This window comes from Anabrus simplex, chromosome 2 (assembly GCF_040414725.1).
Source record: "Anabrus simplex isolate iqAnaSimp1 chromosome 2, ASM4041472v1, whole genome shotgun sequence".
NCBI lineage: Eukaryota > Metazoa > Arthropoda > Insecta > Orthoptera > Tettigoniidae > Anabrus > Anabrus simplex.
In genome coordinates, this window is record NC_090266.1 from 1,024,370,064 (window position 1) to 1,024,388,632 (window position 18,569).

Consider the following 18,569-nt stretch of genomic DNA (forward strand, 5'->3'; position numbering starts at 1 on the left):
CAATATTGATGTGTAATCCATGCATTGCAACCAACACATGCAATCTCCAAAGGACCATCCAGCCTGTCAAAGCCACACTATTCAACCTTTTGTAAATGGATGTAGTTGCATGAAAAAAGTATATTCTTGTCCCTGTGGCATGGCACCTGATTACACTGACCTAATTGAAAACATATGTTCCGGTCTGAAGCTCGGACACAAATATCACCTTCGAATGGTACTGCGACAAGTAACAAGCTATGGCCTCGAAAAGTGAATTATTATTATTATTATTATTATTATTATTATTATTATTATTATTATTATTTGTTTTTCATCCTCTGAGTGGAAAATGTATTGTCCACATTGCTCAGATTGATGACAACTCCCAGGTAATAATGAATATGCATTTCCGCAACTGAAAGCCAGCCCTGTGGTGTGGGAGGCCCGGTTTCAATTCCCAGCCAATGCAGGCACAACTGACAGATGTTTCATGAGTAGTTGTCAGTATACGCTTCTCGTTTGTCATTTGTGTCATCGTTTTCTTAATAGATAGATAGATTAAGTTGTGCGCTGTTTAGCTTTATTACAAAAATAACAACTTTAATTGTTTTTGTAATGAAAGAGTACAATCAGACCTTTGATATCATCCGTGTTTCCCTCTGTTGTCAACTTCAGAACTTATAGCGCTTTAAAGTTGAGACTAACAATTTTCATAATCTAAATTCAAACAATTAGTTATGCTATGTGTTGCGATTGTCGAGATGTCTGAATATAATTCCAACATAAATGGTCTGTTATTGGAAATGATAAATTTTCCAGCTAACTCATTCTTGGTGGCCAGCGTTCCACCCTAGTGTGCCAATTTGGGCTCATCAGTGGTAACTAGCACACCTACCAAGGCGCATGGCTAATGCATATTGTGCTGGCATCATCATCATCATTGTCATCATCATCAGAAGTTTCCATTCTCCACCCTGAAGGGGTGGGATGGGCCACCTACAGGGTTACACCCTCTCTCTGGCCGAGAGATGCGGGTGGGTTTGGGGAGGTGTGAGGGAAGAAGGAGGTGGGTAAAGGATGTGAAGAATTGGCACTTACAACCAACGATGAACACAATAAAAGTGGCAGCATTGGTGACTGTACAGTACGTGGAAGATGGAGCTTATTTGTTAAGCTGGGATACCTATGGGTGGGTTTAGACAAGGGTTTCCAGATATGTGAAGCTGAAAAGAGAATTTAATCCAGAATAAGTGGTTGAGAAGTGGAGGTTGAAAATTTGATTTGCCGTGGCTTGTAAGTTATGAAGGTCAAAAGATATGTTGTAGGGATGAATACTGAGTAATGAAATGGTTAAGAAACTGACATGATCTTTGATTGTAGATGGTGAGAAAAGAGAACGGGTGGGTGATGTGGGCTTGTCAGTGTTTCTCTTTTTCTTTTTCTCTCTTTTTTTTTTCTGTTTGTTTTATGTAGCACCGACACAGATAGGTCTTATGGCGACCATGGGAAAAGAAAGGCCTAGGAATTGGAAGGAAGCAGCCGTGACCTTAATTAAGGTACAGCCCCGGCATTTGCCTGGTGTGAAAATGGGAAACCACGGAAAACCATCTTCAGGGCTGCCGACAGTGGGGCTCAAACCCACTATCTCCCGATTACTAGATACTGGCCGCACTCAAGCGACTGCAGCTATCGAGCTCGGTAGGGAGACTTCTGTAGCAACACGAGTATACTGGATGGGTACCCCCACAGGTATGACACAGGGGAGTTGATGTGTGTTGGGACATTGGGATGTAGAATGTTGTTCACTGCAGTGGCCGCAGATGGGATTTTTAGCTGTGCCATCAGTGGTGGGGTGATTTTTATAGATGAGGCATCTGGCCAATGCGCTGTTAACGTCTTCGGGCGATAGTAGAAGAATCCGTATCATATAGGTGGGGCCCGTTACGTTCTTGATCCGGAGTATCTTATTAACAGGGATGCCTTCTGTGTTGAGCTCTGCAATGATAGTGTCGTCATTACTGGAGGGGGGGTCTACACCTCATATAACACAGCTGAGAAAGCTACAGCATGGAAGAGGAGATGGAGATTTAATAGGTGGAGGTAGAAGAGGTTGGAAGGCGGTGCTTGATCCTAGGTTGTGAGATCCTATTACAGCGGTGAGCAGATGAGCAGCAGCAGCGTCTCCATTGACCTGGTTGATGACCCTTGTAGCAGTTCTTCGGATATCTGCGACATCCTTCCTGCACATGTTGAATCTGAGTAGAGAGGAGATTATGGCGTGCAGGGACTGGAAGTCGGGGGAGGAGTGGGAGATTAAAACAGAATTTGTGCCTGCTGGAGTAGGTTGGAGGAAACTGAAGTGGTTGATACCACCTTCAAAAGATGGCAGAAGAAGCTGGAAGTGAGTTAGTGACTGTCGTACTAAATCACTTAGAGAAAGTGAAACAAGCGTTAAACTCGAGAAGCAACATGGACAGAACATTGAAGGAAGAGGCAATAAAATCGGTGAGTGAGATGAAGATCTATTAAATTGAATTAGCGGCATGTTTTCGGGCTTGGAACTCACAATAAAGGAAGTTATAACAATGGAAGACAGAAGCACTCCACGCTTGTATAGCGAACAACTAGTGCATTCTCTCGGTGGACAGAGGAGCTATCACTCCCAGGCAAACCCACTATTCAGCCCCTCTGCGACACCTAGCGACCCTATCCACCAAGCATCTGCTTCCCTCATCATAAAACCGGTTGACCCAAGCATGAATGGACATGAAAAATAAAACAGCTGATTAAGGAATCCGTAGACCCCAAGGCACTGAAAGTTGGTATTCACAGGATGAAAAATTTAGCGAACAATAAGCTGCTACTAAACTGCAACAATAATTCGGATTGTGAAGTTTTAGAAATGGAATTTTAAAAATTAAGTACAGTTTCTGTAGAACACTCGAAGAAGAAACTTCCAACAGTACTCCTAAAATTCGTCCCCAATAACATAGGCGACTCCGAAATAAAAGACATTACTCAGCAGAACAACTTGACTCACCTTAAAGAACCAACACTGAAAACAAGATTTACGAAAGCAAAATTTGACGACTCCGGGTATATTGTTGCTGAAGTGAGCCCGGATTTAAGGAGAAAATTGATTGCACTCCAAAGAATCAAACTAATCTGGACCATGTGCAAAGTTGAAGACTTCATAATAGTCACTAGATGCTTTAAATGCTTAGGATTTGGACACACTTCTAAATTCTGCTCCAACCAGCAAAAGTGTTCAAAATGTGCTGGTGACCATCACTGGAAAGACTGTGATAACCCACGAATTCAACGCTGTGCTAACTGCGTCAGAGCCAATTCATTCGTACAAAACAACAGCAAGAAGCTTGATGTAAACCACAGTGCCTTTAACCAAGAATGACCCAGAATTCAAAGAATAAAGTCAATAATTAGCAGCAAGACCGACTTCTAACATGGATACTCTTGTATGTGCACAATTAAATACTCATCACTGCAAAGCTGCTATGGCGCATTTATCATTATTTTTAAATCACAACAATGTTGACATATTATTCAACCAGGAACCCTATTGTTATAATGGATTGTTATAATGGAATACCCTGCTTTATTCCTTCAAACTACACATACTACTACATCACGTCTAATAACGAACCTAGGGCCTGCATTCTCTTCAAAAGCAACATTTCGCATAATTTTATTCTACTTCACAGTTTCTCCACTGCTGATAATGTTATCATTGCTTTGTCAGGCAATGAAGATATTTTCATAGCCAGTTCATATCTGCCTCCATATGATACACTACAGCAAGATCTCGCACCCATACAAGTCTTCCTGAACTCCATGTACCCATCTAACTTCATCTGGAGTATAAACTCCAACTCCAATCACAGACACTAGGGGCAGAATACTTGTGGAATTTCTTTCTGCGAACAGTCTGATCACAGTAAATGAAAAGGATGGTCCCACATTCTCTGGTGCTCAGGGGGATAGCTGGATTGATATTACTGTCACATCTACCAACTTAGCCCACAGAATTCTGAACTGGCACGTCAGTGAAGAAGACACTCCATCGGATCATAACCTTATTTCCTTTGAATTATCTATTCACACCTCCTCTAGAAACTTAATTCGTCAAGTCAGCAACTCTACTAGACAATTCGCCACGCAAGTAGGAAACTGGAAATTATTCCAACATAAAATCAGTCAAATCGGCAATCTACGGATGATGCAATTAATTAATGTTAACACAAGAACGCACCTGGAAGACACTCTAGCATCCATATGTCAACATCTTAATGAAATATATAAAATCTGTTTCCCACCTTTCTTACCAACAAATAATTTCAAGCCTTGGTGGTCTCCCTAGTTAAATGTCCTCAGGAAACAAGTTAATGCAGCAAAAAGAAGACTGAAGAAAAGTAGAAACCCAACACTTAAAATTATCTATGAATATAAATTCGAAACCCTCAGAAACCAATACAAATTCGAGTTAATTAAAACAAAACGTGAATCCTGGAAACAATTCTGTACAGAGAACATCAAAGAATCTCCTTGGAAAATTTACAAGGGTAGTAAAACAGGTTTTACCAAACGTATGCCTTCAACTACTTTAACCCTAACAGATGGATCCTCAACCTCGTCAGAGATACACACAGCAAAGGCACTGCTCGAAAAATTCTTTCCGGATGATGTCTCGGATTCTGATAATGATGAACAACAGAACATCAGATTGATAAACTCGAACTTCAGGGCCTCTAACACACAACCGAAACTCTAATTTGCAGACCATGAAGTAGACAATATTATAACCAAAATTAACGACAAAAAGTGCCCAGAACCTGATGTAATTGATGGAGCAATAGTTAAAAGTATACACAATACCCTACCAAACTTTTGGAAAACTATTTTCAATAATTGCTTGCATTTCGGATGCTTCCCTAAAATATGGAAAAACGCCAACGTAATAGCAATTCCTAAAGGAGACAGGAGAAAACTGCAGTCAGTAGCAGGATACCGAGGGATCAGCTTACTATCAATCCCTGGTAAATGTCTGGAAAAACTATCTATGGACAGGTTAAACTACTTTCTTCAAGCCAATGGGCAGGTACTATCACAACAATAGGGATTCACAGCAGGAAGATCCACTACAGATGCAATAAAAGCAGTGTCAGATTTTGTTCCCCAGTGTAAAAGACTTGGACTGAAAAGCTGTCTTCTTGCTCTAGATTTTGCAGGTGCTTTCGACAATGCCTGGCACCCTAGTATTCTAGCTCGCTTACAGGAACAAAGCTGCTCGATAGCTGCAGTTGCTTAAGTGCGGCCAGTATCCAGTAATCGGGAGATAGTGGGTTCGAGCCCCACTGTCGGCAGCCCTGAAGATGGTTTTCTGTGGTTTCCCATTTTCATACCAGGCAAATGCCGGGGCTGTACCTTAATTAAGGCCACGGCCGCTTCCTTCCACTTCCTAGGCCTTTCCTACCCCATCGTCTCCATAAGACATATTTGTGTCGGTGCGACGTAAAGCAAATAGCTAGCAAACATTTTTAACGTCATTAAGGACTTCTTACAAGATCGCACAGCCCACTTCACCCTGGGAAAGACTTCAACCTCAAAAGCCATCACCAAAGGATGCCCCCAAGGTTCGGTCGCTGGTCCCACTCTATGGAACGTCATCATTAGCGGCTTAATCGCACAGCTATCAAATGAGCCCGATCTGGATATAGTTGTTTATGCTGATGATGTTATGCTCATGTTCAGAGGTCCTTCTCATTCTCATATCCTCTCCACGCTTCAGACAGCCCTAGAAATCATGTGGGATTGTTGCGAAAAACACAAACTTGAAAAATCTAAGGAAAATTCAGCACTAAAGCCAATGCATATCAGGAAGAAGGAAGAATATACCAGTCATCCTTCAGTTACAGCTGTGTCAAAAATGACGTATTTGGGAGTAATGCTGGACAACAAAATGGACTGGTACCCGCACATGCAATACCTGGACATTAAAATAATGCAAATCCGGAACAACTTAGTCAGATGTTCGAAAGCGACTTGGGGCATGTCTTATCATAATTTGATGACGATATATAATCATTCTATTCTACCCATCATATTGTATGCCGCAGAGAAGTATGGAGCATCTCCATATCAAAAAGAGCCAAATTGAAATTGCTACAAATACAAAGATATTTTCTGGTATTTGCAACAAAGGCATACAGAACAGTCTCAAACAATGCTTTGCAAGCTATAGCCTGCACAGTGCCCATAGATGCAGTCATTCTTTTTCATAACGACATCAAAGCCATCTCCAGTGGTCAACCCACAAACGCAGTAGTTCCTTCACTGAAAGAAACTGAAATTCAAACAAGATCAAGAAGAAACCATCCTAGAGAGAATTGTATAAACATAAATACTTCAGGAGCTGTAGATAAAGCAGACGTTCTTATCTTCACAAACAGATTGAAAACACAAAACCATGTCGGAGCAGGGATGGTAGTCGAGAAAAACTCGAAGGAAATCTTCATTAAAATAAGAAGGTTAGATATTAATTGCTCAGTATTCCAAGCCGGACTAATGGGCATCATATGGCTGTGGAATGGATAGAGGTACATAAAAACTATACTTACTTACGCTATTCATGTTGACTCAAAAGCTGCAATTTTTGCCGTAGCTAATAAGAAAACTACCCATCCTCTCACCACTCAAATCAGAGACAAACTTACTGCCCTCAACAAAACGAACAAGATTACCCTTTACTGGATTAAAGGACACACAGGACTTCGGGGGAACGAGAGAGCTGACTATCTTGCCAGGATTGCTGCCAGCTATAAATCTACAATAGACTACAAATCACCACCTCTTAAATATGCCAAACAAGTACTAACTGAATACTATACAACAATTTGGAACTCCATATATACCAGCTCCAAAGATTCCTTCTTACAGAATTGTTCATTCCTAATATACCACTCAGATTGTCCTCATCTATCTGGCCCAACTTCATAACCACCCAGTTTATTACAAATCATGGTCGCTTTAAATCCTATCTCCATAAAATGAACATAATGGATTCACCACTCTGTAGCTGCCCGGAAAAATCTCCACAGGCTGCTTGACACCTGTTGACTGAATGCACCACGTACTCAAGAGAACGACCAGCTGTGCTACGATCAACTCCACTGCCAACGATTTTGAAATACCACTGGAACACTGTTGAAGTAACAGAATTCCTCAAGAAAATCTTCCATTCACTTCAATAGTTTATCCATATCTTATCATAACTGTAAATATCCCGTGATAAACCTGTAGGTGAAACACGGGTTGTAAATATATTAGCTAAATAAAAAAATTTAAAAAGTGGTTGATAGGACATCTAGTGCCTGATATAGCAGAAAATGCAAACTGGGAAGGTGTGGTGGTGCTGGTGGTGTCAACAATTGGAGGGTCATTCTGCATGGTGACGTCCAAGGAGTGTAGCGGGTGACTTATCAGGGCTGTCGGAGGTGCTGATTCCGGGTGAGCTACCTGGCGCTGTGAAACTTGTTCCTCTTCTGGAGTAGATCGTGGAGCTAGCCTCATGAATTGAAACTTAAGTCTCGAGTTATCTCCTTTTGGAGCTGGTGTTGTTGGAAGGAATCTGGCTTGGTAATTAGGTGCTGCATAACTGGACATTACAGCCGAATGGTATGCAACTGCAGCTGATTAGCTGAATTCATTGATGGTGGTGCTAGTCATGGCTGTTATTGTAGCCACACAATAAGGCAGATAAGGAAACATGGTGGCTATTGATGTCCCTGTAGAATGGATGGAGATCACAGCAGAATAATCCACCGGAGCTGGGGTAGTCATTGGCACGTCCTGAGGTGTTACCTACCAAATTTGGTTTCGTCCACCTGTTCAGATCACCTTTTCAATAGGTAATTCTCTACATGCCTGACTTGTGGTGTTGAAAATTGTTGGACGACGAAAGATGTAGTGGAGGCTATCTATCTATCTATCTATCTATCTATCTATCTGTCTATAAATATTTTCATTCCCCACCCTGAAGGAATGGGGTGGGCCACCTAGAGGGTTACGCCCTCTCTTTGGCCAAGAGATGCGAGCGGGTTGAAAAGGAAGTGAAGGATTAAGGAGAGGGATAAAGGATGTAAAGTGAAGGAGGTGGGAGGGGGGTTTCAGCCTATGGGTGAATTGCTTTATTGCATCAATTCGTTTACATTAGTAAGTACTATAAACAAAAAAGATTACAACAGTAGAATTTCTTCACCACTTCAACTTTTGTTTTTGTTGGCATTTTGTAAAACTTATAAAAAGACGTTTTTGTATTTCTTTCATACATTTTTTCATAGTGACACTATAAGATGTGTACAATTTACAGGGGTGACATGATTATGTATGATGGAAACAGAGGTTTTGATATATACATCATTAATGCAGCATTTGATTTTTCTGAAGTTTCCAGCTTCTATATCAGTGTTGATGCTTGTTGTTTTAAGAGGCCTAACATCAAAGGTCATCGGCCCCTATATCAGTGTAGTCACATAGTTATACTATTTCAGATTTCTTGAAATAATACAGGAGTTCCTTCACCTGAGTTGACACCAGTACGTAATTAAGTATCTTAGGGAGGAGTGTGAAGGTGGACTATATATAAAGTACATCACTATATATAAAATTTGTAGGTTCTATGAGGAACTAAACCAGTGTCTTGAGTGGAGTGAAGGTGAAGTGCGTGTTCAGACCTGAGTGGGAGGTTTGGTAATGGAAGTTTAAAGTTTGATTGGCAGATGCTTGGAGCTGTTCGAGGATGAAGGTATATTGAAAGGGGTGGATATTTAGTAGGGTTCTGGTTCTGTAAGGCACGTGCCAGTGGGGGAATCAATCGTACGGATGGAGGCTATGAGATCCTGTCTGTTGGTGGGAGCGGATGGGCAGGCCTTACATTTGCAAGAATATGTGGGGTGAGTGTCCCCACAGATATGACATTTGGGGGAATTTGAAGATGAGGGCATTTAGAGATGTGATGAGATTGGGAACAGTGAGCGCAGGAAGGTTGTGCAGTGGTGCATCACACCCTGGGGTGCTGATTGTAAACGAAACACTTCTCACAATGGACGGGCTGAGGGGGGAGGACTTAAGAGATTTCCACCCTATGACGACGCCAAAAAATAGAAACTCCACTGTGATGACGCGATCTATGTCCTCAATAGTGGGCAGGAGGATGCGGACCATAAAGGTGGGCCCGGAGGAATTAAAGGAAAGAAGCTCATTGAGAATATCGTCATCGGAGATGGCTGGGTCCACCCCACAGATCACGCAGCTGAAGAAGCTGTGATGGCGGGGTTGGGGGTGATGCATTAAAAGTTGGGGTGGAGAGGGTTTTAAAAGGTACTGATGACCCTAATTGAACTGCACCTATCGTTTGAGTGAGTCTCTGAGCGGCAGCTTCTCCATTGAGTTTGATGAGCATCTCTGTAGAAGTAGGTCGAATGTCAGCTATATCTTCACGTCTCATATTGAAGTAGAGTAAGGTTTTGAATATATGGGCCGGAGAACAGAAATCTGGGGTGGTATTGAGCAGAATAAACATATGAGTGTTAGTAGGGGTGGCTGAAGTGAGCGGAGGTTGGTGATGGGTCGGCGAGTTCCATAGGTGAGGAGGTCATGTGGGTCCTGGAGAGGTAGTTGATTTTCACTGTTCATAGAAATTGGTTGCACCCCAGTAATGGGGTCAGGAGGGAGTGATGGTGGAGCCACAGCATAACAGTGGGGAGCTGGTTCCTCTTCATCAGGGAGTAGTGAAGCTGTGCGCTTCGACTGTGTTCAAGCGTCGCCCCGCTGGAGAGTCGGGTTCACTGGTAGGAACCGGGCCTGGTAGTTTGGAGCAACATGTGAAGACAGGATAGCCATTTGATATGCAATGGTAGCTAGCTCTTCAGCTGATTGGACTGTGCTTGAAGTGGTGGTAGTCAGTGTGGTGGTTACGGTGGGTTGCAGGATGTTGCTAGAAGTTCACTGCACTGCTCGAGATCTTGGTCTTATGAAGGGATCTGCCAAGTACTTAGGTCTAGATTCCGTGAAAAGAACATGTTGGCACCAGAGATGACGTAGTATTGGTACAGACAGTTTGAAGAAGAATTCTTACCTTTATTTTCTGACAAAGGAACTTGGTTTTACTGCAACAATATTCCAGAGGTTATGCTGAAACTAGGAGTACCACATCATGACTCCACCCACTGGAGACATTTTAGTGAAGCCTCCAAGCATAGATTGAAGTGTGTTCTTCATAATGAAAATGAACTTGCATCAGTTCCAGTAGCTCATCCAGTTATTATGCAAGAAACATATGAAAAACTTGATGATGTGTAAAAATGGCAAGTGTGTAGTGACTTTAAAGTGATACGTATTCTGATAGGTCTACAAGCCGGTTCAACAAAACATCCCTGTTTTCTGTGCGGCTGGGTCAGTCGAGCAGGGTCACAACACTAGTTTCAAAAGGAATTGTCATCCCAGGCACCAGTAATGCCGAAATCAAAGAGTGTAACTTCATAGGTCTAGATGTCATTTCTTTCTAATACTGATTTTGAAGACACTATGTGCACAGCCGATCACTTGGCATGGAAAACATTCTGTGATGTAGTCAAAAACTTTCTTGGCAATACAAAGGATCCAGACTACAAACAAATGGTGGACAGAATGCTTGTTTCATTCCAAGATTTAGGCAGTAATATCAGCTTAAAGGTATACATGTTACAGTCCCATCTGGATTATCTCCCTGAGAACCCAGGAATGTTGAGAAAAGAGCAAGGAGAAAGATTTCACCAGGATCTAAAGGAAATTGAATGCAAATATCAAGGGAAATGGATCCAAAACATGTTGGCAGATTACTGCTGATTACTGAAGAGAGACAATTCAACTATTTAACTACACCTCACAAAAGAAAAGCAACAAAACAAATTTTCTTGAAATATGTCAAGTTATACAATTGAAACCATGGACTTGTTATTCTACAACATGTCACCAGGCTTATGAATGATAAATTTCTGACCATTTGGTTCTATGTAAACAGTTGTTATAATCATAAATATAAGTGTAATATAAATGTGTTCAGATAAATAAAAATAACAAGAAAATCAGTATTTCTTACATGTGATAATAAAGTGTATTAACCCTTTAAATGCACTAGAGTCTTGTATATTCTTTTCAATTTTGCGAAGAAACCTGAGGTGATACAGATGAACTGACTTCCATTCTGGATTCAGCATACCTGAAATATAAAAGATCACTATTTGAACATTATGCAATGATCAGAATCTTTAAATTTGCAGGCTGGTGTAACAATTCGCCTTTTAATTCCGTTAGGTCGACACTGCCATCAGCATCCATCTTGGTTTTGAACTTTGCATGCTTTCATAAATGCACTTCAAATTACACCTCTTTTCTCCATTAACTTCTCCCCGTTAAGTAGTCCTGTCATAGTTGCTAAAATGTTACATCTAATAATGAACTGAAGAAATGGACACTTAGCTATGCACTTATGGAAAGCAGGAATGAACATTTTTGTTTCATAACCATTTTAATAACACTTTCATCATGGCTTCTTGTCAAAAGAACACACATCACTTTTATCCCGTTCAAATAAATGTAACAATGACTGCTATACACCCAGATGGCCTGCAGATACTGGAGTTAAACTTAGTCTCATGATGCCCTTAGCCGTATTTCTTGACTTTCCATATAGGGTCTGCTGCCTCTCACATCTGACATCTCTCAGTTCATCTGACAAACCTGAGTTAACCCTGTTCCAGTCCTCAGTCCAGAACAGGAAAGTGTTACGACAAACTTGTCCACAAGGTACCGTATGTGTAATAGCCAACATGCATTTACTGCTTCTCATTTCTCTTGCAATGATCTTTATATAGAGTATTAAGAATTTGAGGTTTTCAAACTAAAATTTTTATTCCAAAAAAGTAAAGTTGTCATCTTCAAATGATGATGTGAAAGAGAAGGGGAATTATATATATGTGATGACAATTGCTTATTTGAAAGAAGAATTTAAGAAAAAAGGCAGTAAAATAAGCAGAAAGAAGCAAGCAGAGTTGATAGCATGTGAATTATAAAATGTAGCAAAATTTTTAGTGATCTTGTTTGATACTGAATTTGATAGGCACAAACAGACTTTTGAAAACTCAGTCTGAATTTTATTAATTCTTTATTTTAAGGTTATAACCGTACGTAAAGAAAGCACGTAATTGGTAGGGTTACACCCACACTTATCTTAAGTTCTTCCTGCGAATCACATGCAATCACTGCTTCCATTAGTGCTCCTGGTTAGAGAACTGGGAGTGTGAGTAAGTTACAGTTGACATTTACTTTGGGACATTAGAAGGCAGCAATAGTCAGGCATTGCAAGTTTTCTCCTTTCAGACATGTTAACATCATTTAAAAAATGCACCCACGTGGAGTCAGAAGTGGTCATTTCTAACATTTTTAGATCCCATGATTTAAATCCGATCCCAACAGAATGAACAGTACTTTTCACAACAAAAGTGCTGCAGTTTTATATAAAAACTTTTTGCCCGAATTAATATTTGTCGATGTAATGTAACCACACCAGTTTGAAACAGAAACCAATTTTGATAAGCATTGTGATATTCAGACATGATATAGATACTGGTTCCCATAGGGAACCTGAAATATTTGTCCTGAATGAGTAAATTCATAATTCCAATATAAATGGTCTGTTATTGGAAATGAAAAATTATAAGCTGCTAGTTACCAACTAATGAGCCCAAATTGGCACACTGGAGCGAAACGCTGGCAACCAAGAAGTTAGCTGGAAAATGTATAATTTCCAATAATGGACCATTTATATTGGAATTATGAATTTACTCATTCAGGACAAATATTTCAGGTTCCTTATAGGAACCAGTATCTGTATCATCTGATGGCCTAGCAGGCATCAATTTTTGTGAAAGAGACCAAGTCCCTCATAGTGCACTGGCAATGGCTGTGGCTTCAAGTAGCCTATGCAGTGGACTCCACGACATCCTTCTTCGTACAGTCCAATGAAACCCATACACCAAAATCAGGCACAGCATTTTATAGATGCTTGAAAACATGTTCGTGACAGGTGAGCGGAGTGGTATTCGTGGGGTTTTACCCCTCGACTTTTGATTTTCTGTAGTGGTACCGAGTGGTGGTTCGGCGATTTATAGTATTTCTCCGGACTTCTTGAGCTAAGTCATTCAACGCACTGCTTTAAAAGTTCGGTTCTTTCCTAGTAACTTCTGGTGAGGAATCACAGTCAAAGTTAGCACCGGCCATTTCTACGTCATCTTCAGAAGAGGAGCCATCATTGAATTGTCTGGGCACTGCAGTTCTGGTACATCAGGGTCATGAGAAATGGATAGAATTGCAGATGAAATATTGCTTCAATACACAATCTTACTTTGGTTCCTGCTCTTAAAACCCTTCACATTCACCAAACAGAAGCAGCATAAAGAACTGTGGTCTGTAGCTTTTCACCACACCATTGGTATTCTGAATGGCAGCGCTGTTTTTGCACCATTTACCCACTGTCATAATTGCCCTACACAGGTCCTACAAACTTCATGAGGTGCCCACGGCTTATCTTGTTCTCCCAGTTTGATGCCAAAGTACGCACAGTAGGCATTTCTAACAAACTCCATTTCATTTCACCACTGTTTTATCGGCATGAAACTTTCACACACATAGCAAAATATATTTGGACTGTTCATGCAGCCACAGTATGACATGTAGATACAGTATAAGTTCAATATAAATATTAACACAGTACATTACATAGAAGACACTACCTATTCTCATTTGCAGACGAAGTATGACCCAGATTGAAGAGCAGAAAGCACTGCAACAGAATGGTGCTAATCAGCAAAACCTGCTGTGTTGTACAGTGTTTCAATTCTAAGCTGTGAGTGATTATTCAGGGTTGCAACATGGCTGGAGCTCACATTAATAAATTCAGAAAACTTATTCAAGGCAACATTTCTCCTAACAAAGTAACGTACGCATTGGTGTATGTGTGTAAAAGAAGAAATATCAGATTTTTGAAGAAGTAAAATTGGATTTTTAAAGAAATGTGATGCGGGAAAAATAATGCTGGATCCTGTTTCAGGAAGCAAAAGCCATCCTAAAAAGCTGTACAGGATGGCGGCAAAGAAACCATCGCAGGACAGCATTATTAATTGAAAGAAAGGCAGAGCATTTACTTATTTTGGATGAGGCAATATTTACTGTTATGTTGGAGGCTGAACAAGATAGAACCTGGAATGTGAAATAACTTCAAGGGACGAATATCAAATAATATTTCATAATGTTAAAATTAACCTAGCAACAAATGTTTGAAAGGACAGACCATAATTTTTCTAGTCAAACAATGTACGGAGCAGCTCGAGAAGTAGTAGTATTGAGATTTAAGTTACCCAAGCTAGAATTAAAGAAATTTGGTAGAGATTTGTTAGAATGTCTATGTTATTGGAGATGCTTTTCAAAAATAGATATTGATCCTCACATTGCCCCAGAGGATAAGTTCCAGTATTTGATTCAGTCTACCACAGAAGGCTCTAGATCAGGGACATTTGTTGAAATCTATCTTCCAGTGGCAGAAAATTACCCAAATTGAGGGCCTCAAGGACAGTTTTGGGCAGCAAGACATGTTAGTGGAAGTCTATGTTCATGAACTACTTAGTCAACTAAGCAGGAATTCATATTGGGCAATAGTTTGGGTAAATGTGCTGTATCATTAAGCAGGGTTTGTTTTTCTTATTCACTTTATTTTCTTTGAATGATTTGAAATTATTTTTTAGCATCTCAGTATCAGAAAAGCAACTAAGAAGGGAAATGACAGAGTCTCTAAATATGATATATTTTGAATTTAGTGTTGTTGTATGTACTGTAAATTTGATTACTTTCTTGGTAAATAAATAGTTAGTCCTCTTGAAAACATTTCAGTATTTGTAGGATGAATGGGAAGAATGATTCAGATAATTTATTTTGTTTCTCCTAATAAATAAACTTTGTATGGAACATTGCATATGTGCTTTGTTTTTTGTGGATAAAAGAAGTGTTACTTTTGCCTTCTTTAAAGCAGTTTCTTGCTGTCATCATTTTCAGCCTGTTGTATCTACCGATGAAGATGAACACTCATCTAGGGCAGTGCAGCTGCCTGAAGCTGATAGTCAAATTATAACAGATGTTCCCATTGTAAGTATGATTAATGATTTTAGAAACAACTCCATTATTCTATTTCTAACACTGTTTTGAACAAATGATGTATTTTTCCTGTTAAATTAACATACTTGATGCTGCTTGACATATCAGAATTCTTAATTTTGCATGCATTATTCCAGTAAAGATACAGTGGAACATTGATATTTTGAATCACCTCGGAAGCTAAATTTTATTTCAAGTTATCGAAATTTCGAGATATAGAGAATACCATTTTTGAGCATATCTAGTACATAATTGAATCATATATACCTGCGGGCTTATAATAAATACAGTATATTTTACAGTATTCAAAACTATGCTAACAAACTCGTACTTTACAGCTTCACTTTAATTATGACCCTTATCAAAGTAACTTTTAGAAAATAGAATACAGTACGTATAGTAGTGAAACAAGAAACATACCTCCATTAACACCTTTGGAAAGAATTCGTTATTATCTTCTGTTTTTTTACTGTTAACCTTCTTTTCTTCCATGTACTTTTCAACAACATTTATTGGTGTTAGAAACACTGTCATTTATATTAGACTGACTGTATGTACGTTCAAAACCACACAGCCAAGATTTGTAAATGGAGCTTGTCATCCACGACTTCCGGGGTTGCTTTCGTACGTGACCGGTAATGAATTCACACCCAAAAAACAACGAAGCTTCGCCGATTTTTCGATCACTAGAAGTTTGTTTTTCGGTTCCCCTCATATTAGCTTCCAGCAACACTGTAACCCTTTCTTTACTTGTTAATTGTTCCTAACAAACTACAAATGCTGTATTGCACAGGCAATGTTGTACAAAATTCATGTTGCTGAGTATTTTTTGCTTCAAGGGAGAAAACGTTTGCTTCGAGAAATCGAGAAATTCGTATAACTGAATTTAGAGTAATAGAGAAATAAATGCACATGAAGAATAGGACAAACGGCCGGGAAATTGAAGTTATTTAGAGTTCCTGAAAATTTGAGTAATGAAGGTTCGAGATATCGAGGTTCGACTCTACTTAGAGAATAATAGCATGTATACAATGTAGGCTATTATGCCCTGTTGCATTCAGTGGACTAGCATGTGTAAACAAAGAAAATAGCCTCATCTGTTACACCCCCTCTTACCATGAATTTAAGAAATGGAAAGGAACAAATGACCTGTCATTGTGTTTATCCTATACCAGTAATGTGTTGGTTTCAATGTTTCTGTCTTTCAATATATGGCTTGATTTACCATGAATTTAGCTACCTTGACTTGCACATAAGTCCACTGACCGAGTTGGCTGTGGGGTATGGGCTACATAGGTATAAGCTTGCATTTAGGAGACAGTAGTGCAATCCCTGCCATCAGCAGCCCTGAAGATGGTTTTCCATAATCTCCCATTTTAACACCAGGAAAATGCTGGAACAGTACCTCAATTAAGGTCACAGCTGCTTTCTTCCCAGTCCTGGGCCATTCCTATCATATGGTTGCCAAAAGCCTATCTGAGTTGAGTGTGACTTTAAACCACTAGCACCAACCTTGATAGCTGCAGTCACTTAATTGCAGCCAGTATCCAGTATTCAGGAGATAGTGGGTTTGAGCCCCAATGTCGGCAGCCCTCAAGATGGTTTTCCATGGTTTCCCCATTTTCACACCAGGCATATGCTGGGGTTGTACCTTAATTAAGGCCATGGCCGCTTCCTTCCCACTACTAGCCCTTTCCAATCCGCTCATCGCCATAAGACCTATCTGTGTCGGTGTGACGTAAAGCAACTTGCAAAAAAAAAAAAAAAAACCACCAGCAAACAAAAGCACATGAGCCCATTAATCTCTTGTCTTCTGTTTACATGTTGTAAGCCTACCATCTAAGCTGATTCATATGTGCAGCTCCATTTGATATATTCCTCCGTAATTTTATTCTTATTTCTTGATTACCAAGTACTCTTTGTAGCATGTTTCCATCTGTTTTGCCAGCAATTATGTTTGGTTTTTTTTTTTTTTCTTTTTTTTTTTTGCGTGTTACATAATGTTTTTCCTCCTATAAAGTGAAGTCTGTGGAATACTGAATACTGTAATAATTTGTTAGTCTAACTTCTTTCATACAAAATAATTTGAATAACAACTGAACGTACTTTATTTACTACCCCCTGCGGGTGTGGGCTGCACATGTAGAATACACCCGCGGTATCCCCTGCCTGTTGTAAGAGGCGACTAAAAGGGTCCCAAGGGGCTCTCAACTTGGGAGTGTGAATTGGCGACCATGGGGCCCTTAGCTGAGTCTTGGCATTGCTTCCACTTACTTGTGCCAGGGTTCTCACTTTCATCTATCCTGTCCGACCTCCCTTGGTCAACTGTTGTTCTTTTCCGACCCTGACGGTATTAGAGCATTCGAGGCCTAGGGAGTCTTTCATTTTCACGGCCTTCGCGGCCCTTGCCCTTCTTCGTCCGGTACTTCATCTTTCGAAGTAACGGATCCCTTCTTTATTCTTATTTTCTCTCTCTCTTTACCCCCTGTGGGTGGGGGATGCAGACGAATAATCCACCCACGGTATCCCCTGCCTGTCGTGAGAGGCGACTAAAAGGGATGATTGAATTAGAACCATGAAACTACTTTTGATTCGTACCATCATGCGGGGAACACCATAGGTTGCCTGTACTTGTGAGTAGTACCATTATATTAGGTACGAAATAGGTCTGTGATTAGTAGCAGCAGAGAGCGGTTCACGTGTGGGTTTCCAGTACCCGTGCGTCGTACCCATGTGAGCAACACCGCGGGTCTGGGCGTTGCCCGTGAGTTGTACCACTATATGAGCGACACCGTGGGTCTGCATTGCCTGTGATTAGTACCCACCATGTGAGGAACACCACGGGGCCTGTGGGACCGGCACTCGTGACTAGTACACCTAGATGAGGAAACTCATCGGTTTGCGTTGGCTATGAGTGGCGCCATTGTGTGAGAAACACCATAGGTCTGCGTTACCTGTACGAAGTACAATACTTGTGAGTAGTACCATCTTGTGTGGAACACTGTGAGTCTTCGCTACTTTTGATTAGTACCCCAACATGACAAATACTATAGTTCTACTTTACTCGCGACATGTACCATTCTGTGGGGCCTTAGACGTGGATTTTGCACCCCTTTAGGCATCAAGCATCATCGTGCTTTATGAGTGGTCCCTTGGTTAGTAATAACTTTATTTCTGATCTTTTTTTGAGTCTGATCCACAGTTTTTGTTTTGTTTTGTTTTGTTTTGTTTTGTTTTTTTTTTGTTTTTTTTTTGTTTGGTTCATGTCCATCCATTCATTCTTCATGACATTTTTTTTATTTATTTTGGTCAGTGGATTAATTTGA

The 18,569-nt window shown here is 40.3% G+C and overlaps 1 protein-coding gene across 1 annotated transcript in view; it reads left to right on the top strand.

The window, feature by feature from the left end:
• LOC136863255 (polycomb group protein Pc) overlaps positions 1–18,569 on the top strand; it is a 147,889-nt gene that overhangs the window by 83,551 nt on the left and 45,769 nt on the right. The window contains exon 4 of the mRNA XM_067139638.2: positions 15,145–15,234. Within this exon, the coding sequence (XP_066995739.2) occupies positions 15,145–15,234 (90 nt within the window). The remainder of the gene's footprint in view (positions 1–15,144; positions 15,235–18,569) is intronic.